The following is a 17,957-nucleotide window of genomic DNA, read 5'->3' as shown; positions in this document are numbered from 1 at the left end:
ACTTCAGTTATAGCTCAGACACAGCATGGTTTTGTTAAGGGGAAGTCTTGCCTGACCAACTTGATTGGATACTATGATGCAGTCACAAAAGAACTGGATGCAGGGAATAACTTTGATATTATATACTTGGATCTTAGAAAGGCTTTTGATACTGTTGCACATGGAAGACTGCTACACAAATTGGAGCAGTGTGACATTGGAGGCAAATTGCTGCTATGGATAAAGGGGTGGTTGAGGGGGAGAAGACAGAGAGTGGTAATCAATGGACACTGCTCATCGTGGACTGATGTTATTAGTGGAGTCCCTCAGGGCTCAGTGTTGGGACCATTATTGTTTTCTGTATTTATAAATGATATTGATGATGGTATATCGGGATTAATGTCCAAGTTTGCAGACGATACAAAGGTTGGCAGGGTTGTCAAGGACACTACTGACACTATGCTGCTGCAACAGGATCTGGAAAGGTTGAGCAGATGGGCTGAGAGGTGGCAAATGAAGTTTAACATTGACAAATGTAAAGTACTACACATGGGAAACAGCAACCCCAGAGCAACGTATCAACTCTGTGGTACAACACTGACAGTGGTAGAGAATGAAAGGGACTTGGGGGTGGTTGTGCAGGCAGATATGAAGTTCTCTGAGCAGTGCAGACGGGCTGCAAGAGTAGCTCATGGAGTATTGTCAATGATATACAGGAATTTTTCCAGCAGGGATAAGGAGGTGATTATTCCATTGTATAAGGCGATGGTCAGGCCACACCTAGAGTACTGTATACAGGTCTGGAGGCCTCATTTCAAGAAGGATGTAGAGCTGCTGGAACGAGTACAGAGAAGGGCAACAAGATTAGTGAATGGAACAAAGGGGTGCTCTTACGAAGAAAGGCTTAAGTTTTGCAAATTACAGTGTCTGGAGACTAGGCACCAGCGAGGTGATCTGATAGAGGTGTATAAAGCCTTGAATGGTTTAAGCATGCTCAATGCTGATGGGATTCTTCCTCTAGCTCAGAATAATCACCTGAGAGGGCATAAATTCAAATTGAGGAAAGACAGATGTAGGATAGACGTGCGGAAATTTGCCTTTAGCCAGCGGGTGGTTGGTTGGTGGAACAGACTTCCGTCCCTTGTGGTGGAGGTTGATAGCCTAAATAAGTTTAAGGCTCAGCTGGACATGTATTTTGAACGAACAGAGGGGTGAAGTGGAAGTGGTTTTTTTTTTTTTTTTTTTTTTGGCTGATGCTGCATAAGCTTGCTTTCTTGCATCAAATGCCTCTACTAATGCTAATGCTATATAATAATTTAGTGGTATCCACCCCCTTGTAAGGTACCAGTTCCGAGAGACGTGAAATATCACCAAAAAGGGGACTTTATATTTATCTTCTTATTTTGTTGTTGCATTATAAAATTTTTAAGCTATTATTCACACACACACACACACACACACACACACACACACACACACACACACACACACACACACACACACACACACACACACACACACACACACACACACACACACAGTCGAACTTCCCAATAACGAAATCGATAAATCCAGCAAAAAAATATTCGTTACAGAGAAATTTCATTATACAGAATATATTTTTTATTAGAAATTGTTATTTAATTAGAAAATGAAAATGAATCTACATTTATTTTGAATGTATTTTATTTCAAAAACACTTATTTAAATTACATTTACACAATTTTCGCCGGTAAGTATCACAAATTAAAAAAATCTGTAATTTTAGTTTGCACAGTACAATTAAAAAATTGTCTGATTCTCAAAGAAAACCTCACATTTGTTCAGAGCATTAAAAACATTATCAGGAACATTTTCACAAAATTGTAGACCCATATGAACCGTTTTAAAAGCATTAATCATTTCTTCATAAGTTGGCTTTTCTATGGATTGTTCTGATGTCTTCAGCGTCATTGTTAATTTCTTCATGATCATGGTCGCGTCTAACACTGTTCACCAGTATTTCATCTTCATTTGGATATTCTGTTGTAGTCAGATCTTGATCTACATAAACATAACTATCCATGTTATTTCATTTTCGATGTTTCCGGACGATTCTAATAATGTTCAAAAGTTTTTCAGTCGTGAAAGGGGCAGTTCATCTTGTTCGACTTCCGTATTCAATGCAAATCCCACTTTGGAAAAACAATTTTGAATAGTGTATTGAGTCACATCGTTTGTCCAAACTTTTGCCAGTTCAGAGATGCAATCTCTAAGGTTAATTGTAACCTCCAAGTTTCTATTTTCTGATAACGCACTAACAAACTTCATTATTATTCTCTTTCGATAATGAAATTTAAAATTTTTAATAATGCCTTGGTCCATTGGCTGGAGTTTTGATGTCACGTTTGGTGGTAAAAACAACAACTTCACACTTTTAAGTTTGGCAGAAATACTGGCAGGATGTGCCAGACAGTTGTCAGTTACCAACACGATTTTCCTTTTTTCTTTTGTTATACGCTTGTCTAGTTTTAATATCCAGTCTTCAAAGATACCACTTGTCATCCATGCTTTTTTATTAAAGGTGTAGTCAACTTCCAAAGATTTTGTGCCTTTAAAACATCTTGGGTTTTTTGATTTTCTGATGACTTAATTTTTCGCTTCCTGTCATATTTGCTCCAACTAGCACAGTGATTCTTTCTTTGCTTTGTTTTCCAGCAAAACATTTATCATCCTTAAAAGCAAGTGTTCTATTCGGTAAACATTTAAAGAATAAACCCATTTCGTCAGCATTAAAAACATCCATAGGTTCATATTCTTCCAAAATCTTCTTTAAGATATTGTTCCTCCAACTGTTGCAATCTTCTTCACTTACATTAACACTTTCTCTACAAATAACCCTTTCCACAATTCTGTGGCACTTCTTAAATTTATCTAGCCACCCAGTGCTCGCATTAAATTCTGTATGTCCCATAGACTGCGCAAATTTCAGAGCATGTTGCTTAATTATTGGACCCAATATTGGTATATTCTTTTCACGTATCATTTGCACCCATTTTAGAACAGCTTTATCAACATCTTCGTGTATACACAACTTAATTTGCTTCTTGTCTGCTTCTCCTTCAATTGCATGTAAAATTGATTCTCGATTTTTTAAGATCATAGATAAGCTGTTGCAGGTATGGCATATTTCTCCGCAATATCTTTTTTCTTAAAACCCTGGTCAATATCATGAAGAATCTTTATCATTAATCATTAATACTTAAACACTTTCTCTTCGACATTGTTTCCGCAAATGTAAAAATTGCTGGACTGTAGCTCTTGCCAATACATACACCGCAAACTTCGTTGCACTGGCCATATAGTGAATTGTTAGTAGCGCCTACTCAGTGACGTTTGCTTGCCAATTCAACAGTATCATGTGACTTTTCCTATCAATCACTTTGAAGAAATATATGACTCTCATTCATATATACACGAAAGAAAATTTACAGTTAATGTATGCTATAGGTTACTTTTCAGGGGAAAAAAAAATAATAATAATACAAGAGCATATAGCCTATGTGATTGATGACAAATTGTTCTAAAAGAACGAAATTAAAAAAAAAAAAAAAAAAAAAAAATATTCAAAAACCATGTACTGGGAGTCCAGTTAGATGAGAACGGACATATATATATGTCAGTTATATTGACAGGAAGATCACATGGTACAGTTGAGGTGAGAAGCGAATGTCACTCAGTAGGCATTACTAAAAACCGACTATGGTAGCATTCTATGTATTTCCACCACAGCACGCTAAAGGCTTACTGCAGCGAATTTCGTTTTCCCCTGAGCCAACATCAATTTACAGATCTACCTTATTTACTGTAAAGTTTATGACCACTTTTAAGAAAACCCATTTGGTTTTATAACTGTAACAAAAATTAAACAAAGACCCTCCTACGGGCATCAATGGCCACAAGTATTCACAAACCACAGCACGCTAAAGGCTTTCTGCAGCGAATTTCGTTTTCCCCTGAGCCAACATCAATTTACAGATCTACCTTATTTACTGTAAAGTTTATGACCACTTTTAAGAAAACCCATTTGGTTTTATAACTGTAACAAAAATTAAACAAAGACCCTCCTACGGGCATCAATGGCCACAAGTATTCACTAAAAGGATGATTAATTGATTAATTCCAGATGCTAATGCGAAATTTCGGAGGGAAGGAGGCCATATATTTTAGCGGCTGTGTAGCAGTAAATGCTTGAAAATCTTCAAAAATGCTTGTACTAATTTTTCAAAAATTTCGTTATAGAGAGACTAACACTTCGCTATATGGGGTTAATTTTACATGTAATTTCGTTTCAAGGTGCGATTTTTTGCGAAAAAATTCGTAATATAGAGAAATTTGTTAAATAGAAGTTCCACATTATATATATTTAAATGGCGCCTCGGAAGCCAGGTGGGAAGGAGCAACAGTGCGTAGCACGCTACTTGATTAGAGCGAGGTTCAAGCCCGTCACCACCAAATAACGGAGGATGCAGAAAGGTCAGGGAATGACCACCGCGTATCCCGGAGCAATATGGCCTTAGTTGCTAATGCTCCTAAAAACTAAATAACAAACATATATTTAAATAATGGCTTAAAAGTTAAGAAGTAATAACATAAAATAAGAAAAAAAAAAAAATAAATAAATATTAATCTATCATTAGAGGCAGAAAAATGCACATCCTCCACATGATGCCCAGATATATCCAATAATTCAAAATAAAATAAAACATAAGCCAGTAGAATGGCAAAAACTGTAGAGCGAAAATCAACATAAAATGAACATAAAATAAAATAAACCAACATGGAGGGGGAAGTAAAGGTAATAAGACAAACAGTAGCTGAAAGTCCACTATATAATTTAGCACTTTAAATCCAATTAATAAAACCATATAAAATTTAAAATAATGACAATTATATGATAATTCAGTGGTACCCCCCAGTAAGGTACCAGTTCCAAAAAAGGGGTTAGAAGAACTACTAAGAGAAAACAAAATAACAGACTGACCATTATGCCCCATATCGACAGAGGAGCATGAGGCCAATAATGGTCATGGAATCACTGCATTTCAATCGTCATACAAATAGTCACAAAGGCGAAAAGATCGAAGAACCAAACCACCAATTTTTTTCTTACCATTATTGGCCTCGTGGTCCTCTGTCGATACATAAATAATAGACTGACCATTATGCTCTGTCTGGGGCATAATGGTCAGTCTATTATTTTGATATTTTGCTTTCTCTTAGTAGTTCTTTTAACACCTTTTTGGTGATATTTCACGTTTTTCGGAACTGGTACCTTACTGGGGGGTACTGCTAAATTATCATATAATTGGCATTATTTTAAATTTTATATGGTTTTATTAATTGGATTTAAAGTGCTAAATTTGGCTACTGTTTATGTCTTATTACCTTTACTTCCCCCTCCCTGTTGGTTTATTTTATTTTACGTTATTTTTATGTTGATTTACACTCTACAGTTTTTGCCATACTACTGTCTTATGTTTTATTTTATTTTAAATTATTGGATATATATAATTATAATTAAATCCAAATGCATCTAAAATTAGGCCACAGAAATAAGAGTAAAAATAAGTGAAAAATAAAAAAGAATGGTATAGCAGACATCAGTGGTAGCAAAAATGCAAAAACCACAACACATTGCTTGTATATAACTGTAATATTATGTTACAATAAAAATTTATTCTTTTAATTCTTGGTTTGCCACGCTACTGGCATACGTCCATTTCTTTTTATTGTAACATAATATTATAGTTTTATATATATATATATATATATATATATATATATATAAATTTTTACAGAAGATATGAAGGTTAGTAGGGTTGTTAATGACAGTACACTACTGCAACAGGATCTGGAAAAGTTGAGCAGATGGGGTAAGAAGTGGCAACTGAAGTTTAACACTGACAAATGTAAAGTACTGCATATGGGTAGCAGTAATCCCAGAGTAACGTACCAAATGGGTGGTACTACACTCAAAGTAGTGGAGAATGAAAAGGACCTGGAGGTAACTGTGCAGTCAGATACAGTTTTCTGAGTAGTGCAGACTGGCTGCAAGAGTAGCTCATGGTGTCTTGTGAATGATATACAGGAATTTTGCTAGCAGGGATAAAGAAGTGATTGTCCCTTTGTATAAAGCAATGGTCAGGCCACACCTTGAGTAATGCATCCAGGTCTGGAGGTCTCGTTTTAGGAAGGATGTAGAGCTGCTGGAACGAGTATAGAAAAGGGCAACAAGATTGGTGAGTGGAACAAAGGGTTGCTGTTATCAAAAAAGGCTTAAGTTCTGTAAATTGCAGCACCTGGAGACTAGGCACCTGCAAGCTGATCTAATTGAGGTGTATAAGGCCTTGGATGGTTGGAGTAAGCTCAATGCTGATGGGATTCTTCCTCTTGCTCAGATTACTCTCCTGAGGGGAAATAAATTCAAACTGAGGAAAGAATTGTAGAATGGATGTGCAGAAATTTGTCTTTAGCCAGCGGGTGGTTGGTAGTGGGAACAAACTTCCATCTGTTGTAGTGGAGGTCGACAACTTAAATAAATTCAAAACAGAACTAGACAAACATTTGTAGAGAATGCATGGGTGAAATGGGAAGGGTTTTTTTTTTTTTTTTGCTGATGCTATATAAGCTTTCTTTCTTGTATCACATGCCTTTACTAATGCTATTCCATGATTCCTGCTATATCTTTTTGTATATTATTTGCCCTAGTCTCTTTAGAGAATTGACAAACAATGATCATTAATGGGACTTGGTTATTTGGCTGATACCACAGCCAAATAACCAAGGAATCCAGTTATACAGCAATCATGGCATTTGTTAAGGGACGATCTTGTCCCTTAGGCACACACAAATAAGGAAGTGTAAATTTAAGTTGAGAAAGGATAATTGCAGAGCAAAAGTTTGGAAATTTCCTTTCAGGCAGATAGTGGGTGATCTTTGTAGCAAACTAGCATCTGGTGTTATGGGTAGTTTAAATAAATTTAAGGAAAGCACCTAACTATTCAGACTTAATTCATTATTTTTTATTACTTAATACAATAGCTCTGATCCCTATAATCTCCAGAGAACATCAGGCCAGATTGGTTCAGTGGTTAACATACTTGCCTAAGAAATAACAGTCATGGGTTTGAATGCTGCATCTGGTATGGATGTTGTGTTGTTCCGGTATATTTTTACATGTGGTATTATTAGTAAAGTATGATTTCAGAAATCGAACTGCTTTAAAACTAAATACAAACTACTGTACTATTAAGTACTATACTTAATAGTACAGTTAATACTTAAATGGTACAGAATATCTTGCAAAATGGATGATTTTATATTTATAAATACAGAGCATCAATGATATACAGTCTATTAAATAGTTTTAGTTGTTTTTATAAATGTTTGCTTCACGAAAGCACTTCAATTAAAAGAAGACCTTGAAACTATAGTACTGAACAAATTTTTCTTAATTCAATTTAAGTAATGTAACTCAGCTAGTTACATTATTTAAAAGAAATAGAAAGGATATGGCCCTCAACGCAGATTAAAATGATTTCTAATCAATTTGTTAAAAATATTGAAAGGAGCCAAAGAATGTAGAATTCCACTTAAAAGGTTCATCATTCCTTCTGTGGCACCCTGGGAAGATATGCTATTAAAATCATCCTGGATTATGGGAGCAAGCAGAGTAGAGAACTTTATCTATATCAGAAGTGTAATATGTGGCACTATTAGCTTTTTAAATTTTTTTCCCCATGGATGTGATTTTACATATATCAAATGAAGTTACTAGAGCAATAAATAGTCCTCTCCACTTATGTTCTATGCAAGAGATGGTACTATAAAATCACTAAATACAGAAATAAAATATATAAATGAATAATAAAGAAAATAAAAAAAATAACAAATGTAACAGAATTAAAGATGCAAAATGCAACTGGTGTTCAAATTTACTTAAATTTAAGTAAATTTTAACAAATTTACTTAAATTTACTTAAATTTGAACATCAACTGATGATATATATATATATATGAAATAAATCATTCATGGCCTACACATAAAACTATAATATGTAAGCTCCCAAAAAAAATCCAAATTTATTACTACTTACTTGCAACTTTCTTGCCATGGCCACTACTTCATGATCTGGTGGATTATATTTATAACAATTAGTAAATATTAGCCTTACATCTGAAGCAAATTCTTCTGGCATCTTATATTCATGGTTGTCCATTTTTTGCTGGGGAGAGGGGAAAAATACTTTAAGCAACACCTGTAATTTGATTTTTAAATAAAGTTGAAAATTTAAAAAATTAAAATAAAACAAGATACAAGCAGTCCCCCACTAAGTATTTAAAAGCTAACAGTGGTTTACAATAGTTTTTCTTATATTCACATTCATAGATGACTCATAAAGTCTATGCCAAATACATTTCATTGTACACCAAATACAAAAATTTAAAATATAAAAATAATATTCATTTTTGATCATAACATACATGCACATAGTCAAGTAATTTTACATAACATCCACATACTAATATAGATTCTTATACATATACATAAGCTAAAAATATTTTTTACGTTTAGGTCAAATTTTCATTATGATGACATTTACTGTGATTTTTTTTTACATGATACCACCCACATCATAAACAGAGTGCACTATAACCATTTCCACCACAGTTGAGAGGTGGAAATGGCTTTTCAAAAGGAAGTATGAATACCAGTATGTTTGTAAACTCTAATATGTTTGTAAACTCTGAAATAAACAAGCATTCAAAGATGTAAGAAATAAACTCAGCAATATTTAGACACAACAGCTTCAAACCTAAGTGATCAGCCCATCTAAATGGCAGTTTTTTTGCAAACATGTTTTAAAAAAATAATGGCAGTTTGAATTGCATACTTACATTTGTTGTTGTTATTTGTTATTTAGGAGCATTAGCAACTAAGGCCATATTGCTCCGGTGATATGCGGTGGTCATTCCCTGACCTTTCCGCATCATCCGTATTTGGTGGGCACAGGCTCGAACCCCGGTCTAATCAAGAAGTGTGTGCTACGCACTGCTCCTCCTGCCCATCTGGCTACGGAGGCGCCACTTACATTTGTATGGAAAGGCAAAAGTCACCATGAGAAATCAATGATACATAAAAGCCTGTGTCTTTTCCACAACAAAGTTTGGTATATTAGTACATTAAAACTTTTCATAAGGTGAATTCATTTTGGTGCAATACCTTAAACAAAACAGACTTCTCTGATTTTAGTGGCATGATTCATTTTAACAAAGATATGTTGAGAAACTGCAGATAGGTGCAAAACTAGTCAACTAGAGCATTTCACTATATATGCTGTGCTTAGTGGATACACTATAGTATATTTAATGAATAAAATTAGAAACAGAGAGCTTGGAGTCATTTTATTTATAAAAAGTTAAATTAAGTGAAATGATTCACTCAACTTCATTTTAATTGAAGTGAAATGATAATGTTGGTTGGTTGATGAGGTACTTCAACATATTAACTTTTTGGGTATGTGGACTAATGCTTGGACTGGAAACCCCAGAATATTATGTGGGGTGATGGTAGGGCTTGCTTCCTATGCAAGACTACGGTCGTGAATGAAGAGGCCTCTAAAATTGGTTTCCATTAGAGGTGGAATGGGAACTAGACCTCTCAAAAAAGTTAGAATGCAGCAAAAACATTATACTGCCCATGTAATATAAAAATAACATAATATAATAAATGTAGAGAAATTACTGATTACCAAGTAAATTAGAGAGGCTAAGTTTCATTAGTGAGATGCTTATTTTAGTTTCCATCAAAACTTGGCCAGTACAGATACCTTGATTTTGCCTTAAGAAATATTTCACAAGTTTCAAAAAATGTTTGTTAAGTGAAAGGAGTGGAGATTTGTATGACATTATATTAATTAATCTTAAATTAAATACATTGCATTTTATGTAATTTCAGTATTTTTATTTGCCTTAATGTTGTGGCTGATTAAATGATTGACCAATTTGTGGGAAGGAGCAGCAGGGCATAGCACACGCTTCTTGATTAGACCGGGGTTTGAGCCCGACACCACCAAATACGGAGGATGCAGAAAGGTCAGGGAATGACCACCACATATCCCGGAACAATATGGCCTTAGTTGCTAATGCTCCTAAAAAAAAAAAACCCAAACACACACACAGAGAGAGAGAGAGAGAGAGAGAGAGAGAGAGAGAGAGAGAGAGAGAGAGAGAGAGAGAGAGAGAGAGAGAGACAAATATTATACTGTATAAGAGTGAAAATAAACTGTATTTTATATATGCGAAACTTAAAAACTGCTGACACATGGTCATCGTTGGATAAAATTCGACTGGATGTATATGGCTCAAGTCAGGCAGTTAAAAGTGGCAAAAAAATGTGCATTTCTAAAATTATTCCTATAATAAAATATGCTTAACAGAAAAAACGGTGTTACATTGCTAACACATAGGATGGTCATAAGCCCTCAGCAGAAAGGAATGTGACAGATCACTTATGTCCTATGCAAGCAAGAACAACTTCCTCTTTACGATCCCTGTGCAGACTAGACTGGCAGAGTTTGATTACAGGCTTAATCTGATATACTTTATTTGTAACCTGCCGATGCCATGAATCTTGCCACTGTGAATATAACTTATTACAGATTATTTGCCTGTAGTCTGTATAGGTGATTGACAAGCCAGTTATTTGTTGGAACTGCTGATTTGGCTGCAGTAGCGGTCAAATCATTTCCTCTAATCCCGATATGGTTGGGGAGGGAGGGAGGGAGAGAGAGAGAGAGAGAGAGAGATCCAGCAGAGGTGGATTCGAATCTGACCAAATAAAACTGGATATCCATCTTCGTCTGGTGTTATCCAAATGTGATCCACCTATATGTGATCCAAAACTAACTCTATAGTGTGCAGCTCTGCAGTGTATATTCTGTATTCAGGGGGAATCTGCACAGATATAGTATTTTAAAGGATCTTTTAAATATCAAATCTCCAAGTTGCGTCATATGCCTTTTCCATGTCAAAGAAGATGGACACAGGTTTCTCTCTTTTTAGGAAAGCATCTCGAATAGAAATTACGTGGGCAAAGTGGATCTGTTCTTTCATAAGCTGCACTGAATGCGGGAGAGAAGGTAATTTTATTCTTAATACCATAAAAGATGAGTGTTGACCATAATTGCCAATATTTAGCACCAACTAATTCTCAGGCTAGTCACTTATGCACCTGTACATATATGTGCGTCTGATGATGACATTAAAAGTCCTGTATCTAATGCTAGGTTTGCTACTAGTTTTTCAAAGTACAACTGCTTTTTTTTTTTGCTGATTTTGCCCAGTACAGATGTGAAGGTAAATATTAAGGAAACATTTAAAAAGAGATTATATTGTGCCTATTGTAATTTATTTCTCAATGGGGTTTGAACAGGGGAATATGAAAGAAATGATAAAGTTTTTCTAGTCTAATATTACAGATTGTGCTAGCATAAAAATATACAGCTAGAATTAACTAGTAAGTTTATTCTGAATGTATATTTTTATATTACCACATAAACACACCGTATATATATACACACACACACTGATGTTCATAGAAAGTGCATCACCCCTGAAAATTGTAATTGTCATCCAAATAACGAAAGTATATGGCAATATTTGTTACAGATTGCATCAGATAAGATGGACACACATAGGTGATGACGTAATATTTGGCTATATAAGCACGCTCTGCAAGAGGTGCACTAATTCCTTGCTTGTGATGGCGAGTTACATGCAGTTGACGCCACGAAGAAAGAGTGCTACTGTTGCTTTACGTCAGGAAGGATGTTCTTCTGTCATACCCCCGGGGGTTCACATCTGGTGAGTATGGGCTTGGCACACCCAGGGTCCTGAGCTGGATATCACCATTCTTCTCTTCTTGGTGATTCCCTTCCTTCTATCCTCTTGACTCTCTCTCTCTCTCTCTCTCTCTCTCTCTCTCTCTCTCTCTCTCTCTCTCTCTCTCAGGGTAACTTGGGAATTTTTTTTTTCCTGGTGCAGCATAAGCCTCAGGCTTCCTTGCACCATATGGCTATTAATAATAATAATAATATTACTTACAGTGTCTTGTAATCAGTTGACAGTGAGTAGATTTCTTTCCAAACTCAAGAATACTGGTTCTGCTGATAGGAAAAAAGGAACCAGACACAAACGAGTCTACGCCAAAACAGGACTGTGTTTTGAAAGACTTATACCTTAAAAACTGTAAATCTTTTTTGTCTGAGCTGAAACGAGAATGGGAAGGACATACAGGAGTAGTAGCAAGTGCAGTAACAGTCAGAAGACACTTCTTCAAAAATGGACTTGTAGACCCTCCTCACACAAAAAATGAAAAAGGTCTGATTAATTTGTTGTAAGGAAGCATGTCAAATGGAACACAAGGCAATGGAAGTCAAGTTATTTTCTCAGATAAGAAGAAATTCAACCTGCATGGCTCTGATGTGAGACAAATGATTCACCATAGACATGGTTAAAAATACCATCTAGACCGTACAGTGTCTACAGTGAAATTCCCTGCCAGCCAAATGATATGGGGGTGCATTTCGTATAGTGGAGTAGGTCACCTGCAGTTTATAAAAGGTTCTGTAAATGCCAATGGATACCTGGCTATATTGGAAGGCAAATTGCTGCCAACCATTAGAGACCATTTCAACCGGCCAAGTAACTGCATCTTTCAAGACGACTCTGCTCCTTGTCATTGGGCAAAAAGTGTAGGTAGGCACTTCTGTAGTTACTTTAGCTTCATTTCTGCATTAGAGGTTCGACAGCAATGTATTTACATTTGTTAAAAGTGAAAAAATGGTTGGAAGAACGGTCTATTACAACTCTTAGCTGGCCAGGAAACACAGCCCGGACCTGAATTGTATAGAGAACTGTTGGCATCGTGTGGAATCTGCAGTTGCCACAAAGAAGCCAAAGACCCTTCGTAAACTTCAGGAAACCATAATTCGTGTTTGGAACCATGAACTATCAGTTGATTATCTTCAGAAATTGATCTTGTCAATGCCTCAATGGTGTGCAGCTGTCATCAGGGCCAGAGGCAGTTCAACTAAATATTAGTTTGTACCTGGTGAACCTTTCATTTTGTTTCCCATTTAAAATGATAAAACTGAAGCAATTTCAGCCATAATTGTCATGTTTACCAAAACATAAAGGTTGCAAATGCTCATTTTGGAATATTTTGAGAGCACCCTTCAAGTATTACTTAGCTTTGCCTTAACTATCAATAAATCTTTTATTTATATTTCTATTTGTTATGCTAGTCATTAATGAAACATACTATCACAAAAAAAGGGTTAGAAATGTGAAATTCCTAGATGATGCACTTTCTTTGAACACCAGTGTGTGCATGTATATACATATATACACACATACTGGTGTGTGTGTGTGTAGTAGTAATATATAACAGTTAAGAAGCAAAATAAGCAGAAAAAGGAAAATAACAAAAGTTATAGTATGTCTAATGCTGCAAAATGCGCAGTACAGCAAGCAAAAGGATATAAATAATGTGAGGTTTGTAGAATAAATAAAGTGTCTGTGAAAATGGAAACGAAAAGTACACAAGAAGCCAGAACTAAGAGAAGTTTAAGGGATAGTAGAAAGTGGAAGTGAAGTAGTGGTTAAACAGGTGAAACAATTTGAAAAACCTAGTGCAAAAATGAACTGGGACTGAGGAGAAAAGGATAAAAGAAGAAAAAAAAAAAAAAAAAAAAAAAAGGAATATACAAGTAAATAAATAAATAAATAAATAACACTATATTCAGATATGGGAAGGCAATTTTAGCGAGAGGTCGAATCAGGGGATGGCAAACATGCAACATCATAATATAGTAGATGGAAATATGATACATAGCCAGGAAATTCATCAAAGGACTACTCCTGACTATGTATCAGACACTGCGTTTCCAAACTTGTCTGTAATATTAAAAAAAGGGTGGCAAATATACAAGCCTATGATATTAACACCCATTTTTACTAACACTTGCTTATACCAGAACCCTTTCTTTAAGGTTAGGCTTTACACACCCAGTAAGTTCAGTATTTTTAATAACTTTTTCTACACTTTTTTTCTTTATACTGTCTTTCTCTACACTTTTTTTTTCTTTATACTGACTTTTTCTACACTTTTTTCTTTATACTGACTTTTTCTACACTTTTTTTCTTTATACTGTCTTTTTCTATTTTTTCTCCATTTGTAAAACTATTAGTGCAATACGAGGGTGATACGAACGCTCCGTTTATCCTAAATCCTATCGCTATTTTCACTTTCTTTTGAACATCTTTTCTCCCCTTCCTTCCCCTAGAATTTACCATTCCCTAAACCATTTGCTTGTCTATACTTTTTTATGCACTTCACATACATTTGTATTATATTCCACATTACACCTTTGTAAATTTGTATATATTTCTATTTATTTTAATTTACATTTTTACACTGTGTAGAGACTACCTTGTCTACTAGTATTATGTTAAAAGGGGCCCCTTTTTCTAATACTACAGACAAGTTTGGAAACGCAGGTGCCTGATACATAGTTTGTTTGTTATTTGGTTTTTAGGAGCATTAGCAACTAAGGCCATATTGCTCTGGGATATGCGGTGGTCATTCCCTGACCTTTCTGCATCCTCCGTATTTGGTGGTGACGGGCTCAAACCCGGGTCTAATTAAGAAGCGTGTGCTACGCACTGCTGCTCCTTCCCACCTGGCTACGGAGGTGTTGCCTGATACATAGTCAGGAGTAGTAACCTGATGAATTTCCTGGCTACGTATCATATTTTCATCTACTATATTCAGATGTTGCATATTTGCCATCCCCTGATTTGACCTCTTGCTAAAATTGCCCCCATATCTGAATATAGTGTTATTTATCTAATAATAATATCTTTATTGTATACTTGTATATTCCTTTTTTTTTCTCTCCTCAGTCCCAGTTCATTTTTGCACTAAGTTTTTCAAATTCTTTCACATGTTTAACCACTACTTCACTTCCACTATCCCTTAAACATCTCTTAGTTCTGGCACCTCGTCTACTTTTAATTTCCATTTTCATAGACACTTTGACATAGGCAACTAAAATCCTAGGACTTTAACTACTACGTTGAAGTAGTTAAAGTCCTAGGACCCACAGCTTTAGGTACTTATAATAATTATGCTTATATTAATTGCATTTTATTTCAGGTAATTTGTTTTTTAGCATACAGGTTCTCTCAATTCTTCCATGGTTATTACACCTGACAGCTCAACTCCCCTACCAAATGCACAAATACACTGACATTTATCTTTTTGTCTATTTTTCATAATGGTTGCTGTTTTTTTTCCACATTTACCACAGTACCCCGGATCCATAACCCAGTCTTATATATATTTTAATTTCTCATTCCTGTTTACTAAGACTTTCAGTAATTTCATGGCATCTTTATCATTTTATATATATATATATATATATATAGTAGACTCTTGATTTTCCAGGATAAATGGTAAAAAAAAAAAATAAATAAATAAATAAAATAAAAAATAAAAATAAAAAAAATTCTCGGATAATCGATTTCCCGGCTAATCTAAAAATATACTAAGTCCTTCCATAACATACGTAAGAGTATGTTACAGATCTTCTTATTAATACTTATTATATTAGTCATTCCTGAGTTCGTAAAACTCAGAAATGACTAATATAATATTGCTATTATAACCCTGATATGCCAAAATTACAAAACCATTTAATATCCTCAGAAGAATGAAGAAAAATAGTTATATATTTTTAATTAGTTCAATTAAATTATCTGGGGACACCCGTGAAGTAGCCGTAGTGGCACATAAGAAAAGAAAACGAAATGAAGAAAAAATGCATGTTATTGTACTGTAAAAACTGATATGTGTTTCGTAGACTTGGTTATTACAGTTGACTTCATTGCTTCAGCGCTTCTCATATTCTGTCTAAGGTAACGTAAGTCCGAAGCTACGTAAGTTTTGGACTTACTGTATTGAAAAATGTTCAGCAACCTACGTAAAAAGTATGGCGATAGATAAAAAACTTACCACGCACTACTCACATGTCCAATACGATGCTTCCCTTTATTTTTATGATGTCCATTTTAAATAGAATAGCTTCCCTTTATTTTTTACAGTGTTGCGTATGGTTTGGTCATCAACATTATAATGGTTCATTAGAGATTTAACAGATACACTGTTTTCAAACTTTTGAATAACTTCAAGTTTTTGTTTTATTGAAAGCACAACTCGTGTGTTTGCCCATGATTTTTTCGATTTCTAAATAAAAAAATAAATAAATAAAATAAAATACCGACACTCACAACATAAATAATGAAACACAATTTGTCCTTTTGCGGTGCGACAAAACACAACAATCAACGCGACTTACTAAAACAAACTAAACTAAAGATAACACGTACACTAATCTCCCAATGACGACTTATAATGGTGCTTCTTGTCACTTACTTAACACTTGCAAAACATGTTTATACCTATTCTAGTTATTACTTGAATTTTATGATTTCTGGTTGATTTTTTAAATTTTTTTTTATTTGAAGTGTCCCGGTAAATCGAGAGTCTGCCGTATATATATATATATATATAGAGGGCGTCTCAAAAATATTGGTACAAACATTTAGGGGAGGTAGGTAACATCTAAAGGAATGTGAATCGCATAGGAATCCATAGCCGGAAACGTCACGGGAAAGTAGTAGCAGAGGCACAAGAAGCAGAAATGACACAAGACAGTAAAAAGTAAAAAGTAAAGTGCAGCCATTATCAACCCACTGCAGGATGGAAGCCTCCTCAACAATTCATGTTGAGGGAAATGGACCATAATCTGCCACGCTGGTCCAGTGCGGGTTGGCAGATCAACCGTATTCAGCAGTCAGGGGCTTGAACCCCGGTCTACTCAAAGAGCGTGTGCTACTGCACTCCCGCTCCTGCCCACTCGGCTACGGAGGCCGTCCTCCGTAGCCGAGACAGTAATTAGACAGTAATTAGTGGCAAACAGATACACTGTTTTCAGATACACTGTTTTAACATTGTTAATATTATGTCAAATAAATATGTCAAATATTTATTTGACATAATATTAACAATGGAGTACGAGATGGATGCATTTCATGATGTTACAACATATGCTCGAAGGTTCCACCATGAGACTTGATGCATGCATGACACCAACGCAGCATGGATTGGCAGAGACGGTCGAACGCACCTGGAGTTTCTTTGACAGTAGCAGCAGCGCAGACGGGTCTCGTCAGAGATCCATTTCCATCTCCACTGGCGATTCATACATGATAGATTTGAGGGCCCCCACAGAAAGAAATCAAGGCTCAATAAATCAGGTGAGCGTGGGGACCAGGCAACGGGTCCACCGCGGCCAATCCACTGACACCAAAACGCCTGTTCAAATGGTCACGAACACACCTTCCATAATGGGCAAGGGCCCCGTCATGTTGAAACCAAATGTTGGGTCTCACATTTGCTGGAATATCGTCACGTAACACTGATAGAACTTGTTCAAGAAAGATCCAATATTTAGCGGAGTTCATGTGGGATGGTAACAGGTATGGGCCGACTAAACAGTCACCAACCATACCTGTCTACACATTTATATGCGAAGCGATGTTGTGCCGCATGGGGGCACACACCGTGTAGGTTGTCGTGCGGCCACACATGAGCATTGCGCTGATTGAATAAGCCTTCGCGAGTGAAATAAGCCTCATCCGTGAACAAAACATAGGCTGGAAAATTCAAGTCGAACACTTTCTTGGAGAAACCACTGCGTAAAAGCCACACGTGCAGGATGATCTTGGGGGAGCAGTAAATGAACCCTTTGGAGATGAAAGGGGTGTAAGGAATCGTGGTGCCAGACACGCTGTACACAACGAGACACTCC

At 35.7% G+C, this 17,957-nt stretch overlaps 1 protein-coding gene across 13 annotated transcripts in view; it reads right to left on the bottom strand.

The window, feature by feature from the left end:
* The window catches only part of LOC150087201 (bromodomain-containing protein 2-like), a 736,023-nt gene that overhangs the window by 439,084 nt on the left and 278,982 nt on the right, over nucleotides 1–17,957 (bottom strand). For all 13 annotated transcript variants that reach the window (XM_090373020.1, XM_090373014.1, XM_090373018.1 and 10 more), the window contains one exon: nucleotides 8,118–8,246. In XM_090373020.1, the coding sequence (XP_090229146.1) occupies nucleotides 8,118–8,246 (129 nt within the window). The remainder of the gene's footprint in view (nucleotides 1–8,117; nucleotides 8,247–17,957) is intronic.

Source organism: Mastigoproctus giganteus, chromosome 4 (genome assembly GCF_048544385.1).
Source record: "Mastigoproctus giganteus isolate SK-2022 chromosome 4, ASM4854438v1, whole genome shotgun sequence".
Classification (NCBI taxonomy): domain Eukaryota; kingdom Metazoa; phylum Arthropoda; class Arachnida; order Uropygi; family Thelyphonidae; genus Mastigoproctus; species Mastigoproctus giganteus.
Note: the sequence above shows the minus strand (reverse complement) of the source record. Positions and strands in the feature narration are given on the sequence as shown.